The 10,135-nt window shown below is 40.0% G+C and overlaps 1 protein-coding gene across 1 annotated transcript; it reads right to left on the bottom strand.

Moving 5' to 3' along the window:
- Window positions 1–83: 83 nt before the first annotated feature.
- On the bottom strand, window positions 84–7,581 carry LOC306926273 (solute carrier family 2, facilitated glucose transporter member 9-like; the record flags this gene model as incomplete). Its single annotated transcript, XM_079505542.1, has 9 exons — window positions 84–278; window positions 1,121–1,248; window positions 1,552–1,627; window positions 3,241–3,428; window positions 3,754–3,886; window positions 4,516–4,661; window positions 4,775–4,922; window positions 6,056–6,157; window positions 7,498–7,581. The coding sequence occupies 9 exons, from the start codon at window positions 7,579–7,581 to the stop codon at window positions 84–86; spliced, it is 1,200 nt and encodes a 399-aa protein (XP_079361668.1).
- Between the last annotated feature and the right edge of the window lie 2,554 nt (window positions 7,582–10,135).

Below are 10,135 nucleotides of genomic sequence, written 5' to 3'. Positions count from 1 at the left end.
ATTTATTTGTGGGCTCATTTTCAAATTTCCTCATGGCCCACCAGTGGGTTGGGTTGAGATTAATCTCTGGTCCTATTAAACCGTTAGATGTCATGCCTATAGATCGGGATGTAGTCCTTCTGGATTTCTGGGATGGACACTTTGTTTCTGGCGGCAAAGCTGCGGCTGACTTCCCTGAAGGTCTTGTTCTTGGTCTCCGGGAGGACAATGTATATGTAGATCGCACACAGCGAGCACACGACGACGAACACCAGGAATACGTAGGTCTGCAATACTTCCTATACACGTGACATAATTACATTATGCATTGGTCAGACACAATTGTATTGTATTAGAAAAAACGTTAAATAAAGCGGTCATATTAACAGTAATATTGATTGATGAACATCCTCCAGACTTCCCTTTCCTGAGCATCATTAGCCACTTCCTCCCGAGGCGTTCCCAGGCCAGTGTGGAGATACCCCCCCCCCCCCTCCCCTCGGACTATCCGGAGGCATCCGTACTAGATGCCCGAACCAAGCTGGCTCCTTTTCAAGTGAAGGAGCAGCGGCTCTACTCCGAGTCTCTCGCAGGTGACTGAACTTCTCACCCTATCTCTATAGTCCGTCATCTGATGTGGACGGCCAAAAACGGCCATAGCCGTCATCACAAATGTGATGAGGTCAGCACATTTTGGGCAAGTGGCTATGGCCGTTTTTAGCCCAAGGAGTGTTTTTTGTGCAAAATCTGGAATGGATTCAGAATCATGAAACCCCCCTAGTTTGACACGCCACATGCTACTTAAAGCATGAGGAAAGTTTGACATTATTGCCTTATACAGGATGTTAATGGGAGGGTCACAAGAAACCCCTATAAAACAAATTGCTCAATACCGACAGCCGGTCAGCAAGTGGATTCATGAATGTATGTATATAGACAATATTTTAGGCCAATACAAGACTGGGCTATCTCTTGCGCCACCCCTTAACCCTTATCCCTAAACTAATTTGCCATTTTTTTACTATTTTAAAAAACATTTTGTGTGTGTGGTGTGTGCGTGCGTGCGCGCGTGCGTGCGCGCGTGCGTGCGTGCGTCAAAAGGAAGAGGGTACACCATTATGTTATACCCTCTCTAACACACCTCAATGAAAGGAAACACTTGGCCTACAGAGAAGTTGCAGATCCACGACACAGTTCCACCAATCATGAAGGCAGCAGGTCGGTAGGATTGTTCAAACAGCTCACCAGTTAAAATGTAAGAAGCCCCAGCTGGAAGATAAAAGCAAAAATATCCGACAATAGTGCAGACTGGCTGGATAGAAAAAAACAATGACAATATGAGGAAAAATAAATAACCAAGTCATAGAGGCCTAGAACATAAGACTGAAATAATAAGACAATTTACCAATCATCTACTACAGACTACTGTGAGCATATGGAAATATATTCCACTGGCCCTGTTCACAACTCATCTGTTCTCATGAACTCTAATAGAATAGTGGGCAATGTAATTGTAAGAATGTAGCTTTCTATCCATATAAAGACAGAGGATTATATGGTGATTATCATTACCTGGGCCGAGACAGAAGGAAACTATGACAAGCAGAATGGAGCCAAAACTGAGGTAGGGAATCCATGGTGCTTTGTGCTGTTGGAAACCAATTCAAAATGATCAATACCCAATTTTACCAATATTTGCTAAATTAGGGCAGAAATGAAATTATACTGCAGCAAGGGAAAGTAAGACATTTTCTGTCATTTTGTAATAAAATTCCATAAATTAGAGAGAAGCCATAGGCTTTTCTAATGACATAACAGTTTGTCAGTTTCAGGTTTTAGTCTTTACTGGGACTCGGAGAGTAATTTGTATGTAGCCTAGTGCTGTCAACAATAGGACAGAGTTCCAGTCAGTAGTGTGTCCCTTTTAAATTGATTTAACTAATCTTGTGTAACGTGTGTATTGTGTAGCCATAATTGAGCTTACTTGGATATTGAGGAACAATGTTAGAAGAGAGAGGCTTACGGCCATTCCAACATAACCAAGGACGAATAGACGCCTTCTTCCATAGCGTTCAATCCAAAATCCCTGGAGGAAGCAAAGGCATTATAAAATATGATGATTATGGTGTTAAATGCAAAGGGCAACCTAGAGGTGTGCATAGTTGAGTCACTAATGCTGGGAAGTGAAATAACTTGAGAAACATATTACCGGTTTGAAAATTAATTATTAACCTTGACCTTTACCACCAAATTTCATCATGACAGTCAGATACTAAGTCATATATACAAATATGTTCCATGGTCTTGTGTGGATTTGATGATCATACAGTGTATTATTGAGTGAGTCATTGCGGACTGAGTGACACATACACACACACACACACACACACAGCCGAAGTTGCAGAAGTTGCAATTGCTTTGTGGCTCAGCAAATATTCATTTTATGTGAAAAGTCCTAACTGTCAGGATATACTAGAATATACCTTGATTTAAAAAATAAAATAAACTATATGAAGTAAACTTCACATGAGCTTTGAAAAAGAGGGAAAAGATTGCATTAGTACCTTGCACACATACAGAATGTAGCTCAGTGTTTTATGAAATCTATACTCACTGTGAATATGGAAATGAGAACTTCAGTGCCTCCTAAACTGAGCGTGATGTATGGGATTATTTGATCCTCAATACCTGCCTCACCCAAGATCCCGTCAGTGTAATAAAACAGCTGTGATAAACCATGAACGACAACAAAAACGTGGCATGACATCACATGTTTAGGCGATAGGAAGCATGTGTATTGTAATTTGTTACATCATGCAATTGGTTATATTGTGTTGTTTTTTTATGCAGGAAGTGACACATACCCTAGCTAAACATCCATTGTGAGAATACATTGTCATCTTGCCTAAACTTATGGACCTGGTATCATGTCATAAAGTAATGTGTATTATTTGTATCTTACATTATCGTATCTTCTGAAGAAAAACTTAGTATCATAATCCTAAAGGGGGATTTGTTAATACAGCATCACAATCATTTTAACCACTTTATCCATTTATACGTTGGCTATTAAAAAAAATAGCAGATCTACAAGCTCACTGCAAGCTTTGAACATTATTCTTTTTTATCTTGAAAGTATTGAGAAATTTTGAATAATTTAGATGTATTTAATTGTTTTCTCAAATCCTCTCTTCTGGCACAAAACATTTTCAGACGGATCAATTTGGGGCTCCTGGGCATGAAAAGAGAGAAGTGACGTACAGCATTGAAACCACAGAGCTGGTAGCAGGCCATGGTGATGATCACAGTGATGATCTGCCAGCGCACCGCTGGGTTCCTGACCAGACTCAGAGCAGAGATGGCCCGCGTGTTGCTCTGGGCCCGGCACTCTGCCCACACCTCCTCCATCTCCTGGGACACGTCCTGCTTGCCCAATAACCTCTGGAAAGCTGGTATACGGAACATCACAATGTCAAGCTTTCAGTGGTAGAAAAAGTACAATTGTTTTTTTTTTCACTTGTGTTCCACATCAGCCAGAGAGTCCACGCTACCTGCTTGTGTGTGTGTGTGTGTGTGTGTGTGTGTGTGTGTGTGTGTGACGTGTGTGTGTGTGTGTGTGTGTGTGTGTGTGTGTGTGTGTGTGTGTGTGTGTGTGTGTGTGTGTGTGTGTGTGTGTGTGTGTGTGTGTGTGTGTGTGTGTGTGTGTGTGTGTGTGTGTGTGTGTGTGTGTGTGTGTTGTGTACAGTACGTATATTACATTATATTATAGTGTACCTCTTTCTGCACCAACTTCATCGTTCTTCTCTATCAACAGGTAGCGTGGGCTCTCTGGCAGATGTGGAAGCACACACAGCTGTAGCACTGAAGGAAGTGCAATAAAAGCAAATAGGAAATTCCATCTGGATTCCTATGAGGAAAACAACAACACAGCATAAACATTTTGAACTAATTTACACTGGTTCATTGTGCATTTTTAGCTACACTTACCGTAGCACTTGCACTAGCCTCAATAATCTACTGTTAGACAGATGTTAGGTTCTTAGCTTGCTTATGATCCTTGATGACTATTTTTATGTATTTGATGTATTACCATGTGTTGTTCTTGCTTACTGTAAATCGCTCTGGATTAAGAGTGTCTGCTAAATACCTGTATGCCTCAAAGGTTTAGCAACCATAGACCCCGCCCACTCCACTGAGTGAACTGCTTGCTTCAGTCTGATAATCATTGATTGATTGATTGAAAATTTTATTACAGTACATTTCAAGCACAAACTCAATACAAAGGCTGTTAACTGTGAGTGGACGACCCAATTAAGCATTACACTTGTTTACAACAGGGTCCACCATGTTCAATTCATCAAAACATTTAGAGACGTACAAATAGACACTTCTATATAGACAAAGAACAGTACAGGAATTCATCATAATGGATTCATCATAATCAGGCTATCAAAGGTTGACAATAATGCGAACAATTTACCAATCTGTGAAGATTTACCAATCTCAACATATGATTCCCTCTCTGACGACACTGACCTGGCCAAATAGCTGAGGAAGCCCCAACACCTGTCCAACCAGTATACCAGAGTTAACCAAGATGGCATTCAGCTGGCAAATTGATCCTCTAATATGGACTGGGGAAATCTCTGCCAGGTACATGGACACGGAATTAAGAGAAATACCTAGAAAATAAATCACAAGTTGCTTAGAAATGACAAAGGCCATAAATGTATATAAAATCTTGTTGGTTGTGATTATTGAAGAAACATCATATGCAAGTTGAGGAAACACTCACCCGAGTTCACTCCAATGATGATACGCCCAAAGATGAGCATCTCAAATGAGTCGGCCTTCTCCCCCAGCGACATCATCAGACAGCCAGTGAGTGCAAAGCTGTTGTTCAAAAGCAAGGTGCCTTTCCTAATGTGAAGAATGATAAGGACCTTAATAGACATGGCTAGAGAGAGCAAGTGAGAGACAGAATTTTGTTCACAGACAGACAACAAAGACAGGCCAAATGCAATACACATACATGTATGCAGACAGTGTAATGAGAGGTAATGTACAGAATGAATTTGAAGGATATTATTCCAGTCGTGATTCAAATCCTTGATCCATTCTTTATTTTCTAACTCTGGAATCATTTGAACACTTATTGATCCACCACAAAGTCATGGGTGATGTATTTACAGTATGTCATACAGGCCTTTTTACACTGTTTATTTACAGCCACAGAACGTTAACTGTAACTGTCAACCGGAAATGCTGTCAAAAGAGTGACAGTTTCTAAGTCTTGTTCAAAACTGCCAGATCTTTCCTTTTACAGATTTCAATCTGGCACACCTGTCATAGGCTAACATTTTCAAGAATAGCATTTTTTTTATTTTGCTAAGTTGTGAGCTTGTAGATAGGCTATTTTCACATTGTCATTTCACATGACACCATCGCACGATGAAGTATAAAATAGAGCTGAAGTGGTTACCATACCTCCCAAAGTACTTGACAAGTACTGTGGAAAGAATTGCTCCGCATGCACCGCCGATACAAAATATTGCGACAGTGATGGACCATATGAAAGTACTTGTTTCTTCTCCAATGGCTTCTCCATATCTCTCCTCCCATGTCCTGTTACAAAACTCCATTACAAACTAGAGAGAGAGAGAGAGAGGGTGAGAGGGGAGTATGAGGAGATCCATTCATTATCCATTTTACATGCTCCACTTTACCAAGTATCTGCTGTTAGTTGCTGTACCTATAAAGGAGCTGAGAGTTCTGTTTACAATATTTACCTTTTATCATGCATACATTGCATAGTAGCCTACAATGCCTTATAAGCATAGTAAATAACTATTATAGATGATGTGATCTTCAGGCAAATATAAAGCATCAAAGACCATTCAGACTGACTGTCTTTTTTGAACACTTCCTCTCTGATGGGCAGATGTCTATATTTTCAAACTTTAAAGTTTAAAAACGTTTGGTTTGCCCCTCAGTATTTATACAATTATGTAACCTTATGCTTATTGTTAGCTTCTCATACAGAACAGAGAGGGGAATTATTTCATGGCTGACTCACAGGAGCAGCAGCGTTGACCACAGAGAGATTATATCCATAGAGAAAAGATGAGCCCAGAGCACTGAAGAACGCTGCACTCACTAGACACAGTGTGACACGTTGCTGTGGGACAAAAACACATGTTAGGATGCGTTTACACTGATTTAACACACACATTACACACAATCTCTCTCTCTCTCTGTATCTGTAGACCATTTCACACGTTTCAGATGTGACCTTACAGCACATGCCATTTGCAGGTGATACATGTGACTCTGGCTGATTGAATGATAATCTTCCAACTTGTTGCAACCATTTGAGATGTAATAGCTATTTCTCTATAATTTTATGAAATGGTTAATAATAATAATAATAATAATAATAATAATAATAAATCTGTGCTGTTTACAGTTACACATATTAATTTACGTTCAATCACAGTAATTTCCTGTAGACCAGCTGGGGTATTGCTTATGGGTTGTATCATGTATGATGTATGATGGAAAATCTGAATTGAAAGCTTTTGAATGTTTTTCCACTAAGTGGATTTATACACATTTTATCTGAACATATCTTTTTAATGATTTCTTTAGTATTAGTTTTGGACTTTTGATAAACCAAATAATTATGCCTAAAGTTTGCCAGAGCTCAGTTATGCTAAACACATACATGTGAGCTCAGCAGCCTCTGCTTTATCATCAGCTCTAAAGGCTGTGGTGTGTTTGCATACCTTGTCAACAGGATAGTATTTATTTGATGAGTTTGCATTGTATTGTTGGCGCTGGGAGACCAGTGGTGTACGCTGTGTGCACGCTGGGGCGAAGCATGGTGCCTCTGAAGAAGAGGACCAGTGATGGATCGACCACTGCAGCATACTTTCAAGTTCTCCTGACACCAGGTGAGGAGAAAGCGTCCTGAGCTGACAAGAGAAGACAAGATGCTATTAGGCTACTTTTCTTTTCAAAGACACCCCCCCCCCCCCCCCCCTCCCCCCCAAAACAAATATATATATTATTTTTCCAATGCATTTAGAACTTGGTCAAGCCGAACAATCAATTAGTAATTAGGCCACAGGAAGCATAGATGTTGAACATATCTAGCCTATGTTACTAATGCTAATTCCATCGTTATAGACATCAAGTTAATTCACTCTTGGGCGCCCTTTTCCTTTCCAGCCTTTCTTATACTGTGTCTAAATCCATACACAGGATAGTGATAACTGTATGACAGAAGTGTGTATAATCAGGGAACAACTAAATAAGGCATGCACAAGCACTGGAAAATAAATAACAGAAATCTTAGTTACATTTGAACAAATACAGAGATACTTTCTCAGTCCCCAGTGAGAAATTAACAAAGCCCAAAAATCTATAATTACAACCCAGTCATATCAAGTCCACATGACTCGCGTTGCATAGTTATAAGGTTTGTTGTCAAACGCAGATATGAAATGGTCCATCAACCTTTCCTGGATCTTCTAGGGAGTCATCTGTTATCTGACTGTCGTCTGTGCTGTCCGTTAGCTGCCTCTCCTCTCGTCCGCTCATCCTTAGTTTTCAGTGTGCTGCAATGAGAGAGAAACTGGCATTTCTCACACAGAAAAAACGGTTTCTGATGTACAGGATTTGACTGTAGGGACAATATTCCTGTATAACCTTTATTAATGTTGCCATCTATTGCGGTAATTTCATTTTAACACAGTAAGCAAAGTGTGCCAAAGTGGGCTAGGGGTTATTTGCTTTATTTCATTCTTGTTTAAAATATCCTTGCCTCTTGGGCCTATAACTCCATCTTTGGATGTTAAAAATTTTAAAACAAACTATTTGGTATATTCACAATACAGAAAACAAAGTCACAAATATAGGATACTTATCAATCAAAATCCTACCTTTTGTCTTATTCCGTGTTCAAATCTCAATGGGCATAAGTGAAGAAATGTTTTGAGCAGATCTAAGTAAACTGTGGAGTCTTCTACAGCAGAGGTACATTGATGCTCTGATGCCGTGATGCTTCAGAAGTTACCTTATTTCCCATGTTCTGAAGTTCACAAGCGTGATAACACGCTGTAATTCCACGGCATGCGGTAAAAGATAATGTCATGGTTTTCAAACATCTTGACCTATGTTATCTATCTTCCAGACAATAGGTCTACTCTACTTATTACCGGTACATCTCCTCAGGGATAATTGACCTATATTACAGTATATTATTGTTTATATACTGTAATTATAACTCCACTTGAATGTTGTTCTATGGGCACTTCAATGCAATGGTAATGTGATCAGATCTTTTTTGTATCAGTTGTTATCTCTGCAGTTTAGTCAATGCTTGTCCCTCCCATGCGTACCCTCTGGCACTGCTACCAACACCCACTAGTTGGCCTGACAGTTTCACCAGGAGACTGCAACATAATTGCAACTAATTGCAAACAACAGTTTGCAATTAGTACAGTACAATGATGCTAAAAGGATAACACAATGTTTCCATTGTGGTCCTGTGTAATCAATTCATCAAATAGGTTATTTGGCCTAATATTATGGCATTCTCTTCTTTTTTTTTCCAGAATTATATTGGCATTTTATAATTCATTTAGATATGAAATGTAGAGAGACATGCAGGAAACCGAGTGCAGAGAGAGATTGAGACATGTTGGATCCAGTCCTCCTTATGACTCACAAGGAGCATGGTCAGTGAACTGGCTGAGTCAGCAAGACACTTCATATAACATTCCCAGGAAAATATTTTACTGTTTTCAAAACAGTCCAATTCAATTGTTCACTTAAAAATGTAAGGCTTTAGAATTTTAAGGATATATGAATCAATCAACAAATCAGACAAGCACAAGCACAAACACATGTGGCCACATTTATGGGAGTAGTGGTGATGGTGATATGAGGGGCCTATGGGGTTTGACTGGTGTATTTGTGGCATTATTCCATTGATGCACTGGAGCCATCTAGAGGTGAAGGTTTCATGGGCCCTGTCTGACCCAGGCCAATTTAGCAGTTTGCAGAAAAAAGCACAGGAAAGTACAGTTCAATACAAGGTCTGCTAAGAGGATTTAAAAACCAAAGAAAGCATACCACATAGGCGCATGCCTGACAGCGTGTTGCGGGTTCGAGTCCTGGTCCCGACAACCTTTGCTGCATGCCATTCCCTTCCCAGTCTCTCTCCCTGTTTCCTGTACTGTCTCTCAGTACACAGTGTGTCCTATCAATAAAGGCAGAAAAGCCCCCAAATAAAGAAAAAGAAAGCCGATTGGGTTGTTTCCATGGGGTCCAGCCATCGTACTCAATTCATCGAAAAATCTGGGAACCCATCGTCAATAATTCTTTGAATAAGTTTTAGACCCAGGCTGACCCAGTAATCCAGTATTCCATGCAATGCATGTTTTCAGTATATATATTTCAGTATTTGACTAATATTTTGCAGTTTTATTCACAAATCAACAAACATACTTAAGGGTCCAATCACTGATGGAAATGGCAAATCGAAACAAAATAGCCCCACCATCAAAGATAAATGTTTAGTCATGTAAAAGCAGGGTCTCCATGAGTTTGGGAAAATTTGTATGCAAGTGATCACCACCCAGTGGTTTTAGGACAGCTAAATGCGGACCACAGTGCAAGTATGTCTTATGGTTTATGGCTGTTTGTTTTATCTTGCACAGAGATGGGTGGGGTCCGATTTGACCATGGCTGGGCCCGGGGCCTTTCAGAGAGCATTTATCATTTACAGGAAACTTGTTGCAACTGCAAGACATTGTTGCGAGCCACCTCTGTGGCTTTCTTGGGGTTCCTCCGACACAGTCAAGTAGACAACACATTTATTGTCGAAAGTGGGCAAGATGTTACATGCCAGAGCAGATGGACATGTTGACATGACATATGCTCTCTTGAGTGTGTGAGAATGACACACCAATGCACAACAGGTCACACCCAGCTCAGAGTCCAGTTAGTTTGGATTCACACCAGTTGGGGCTGCTTCACGCACATCACCCACACAACACACAACTAAATTAATTTAAAAATATTGTCCTCTTGTCATGGTACTTTTTTCTAGCCGTCTTATTTGTCTTGTGGTATATTTGATTGGGTGAAT

The sequence above is a fragment of the Electrona antarctica genome (genome assembly GCF_951216825.1).
Source record: "Electrona antarctica genome assembly, chromosome: 7".
Lineage (NCBI taxonomy): Eukaryota > Metazoa > Chordata > Actinopteri > Myctophiformes > Myctophidae > Electrona > Electrona antarctica.
This window is presented reverse-complemented; position numbering and strand designations above follow the sequence as displayed.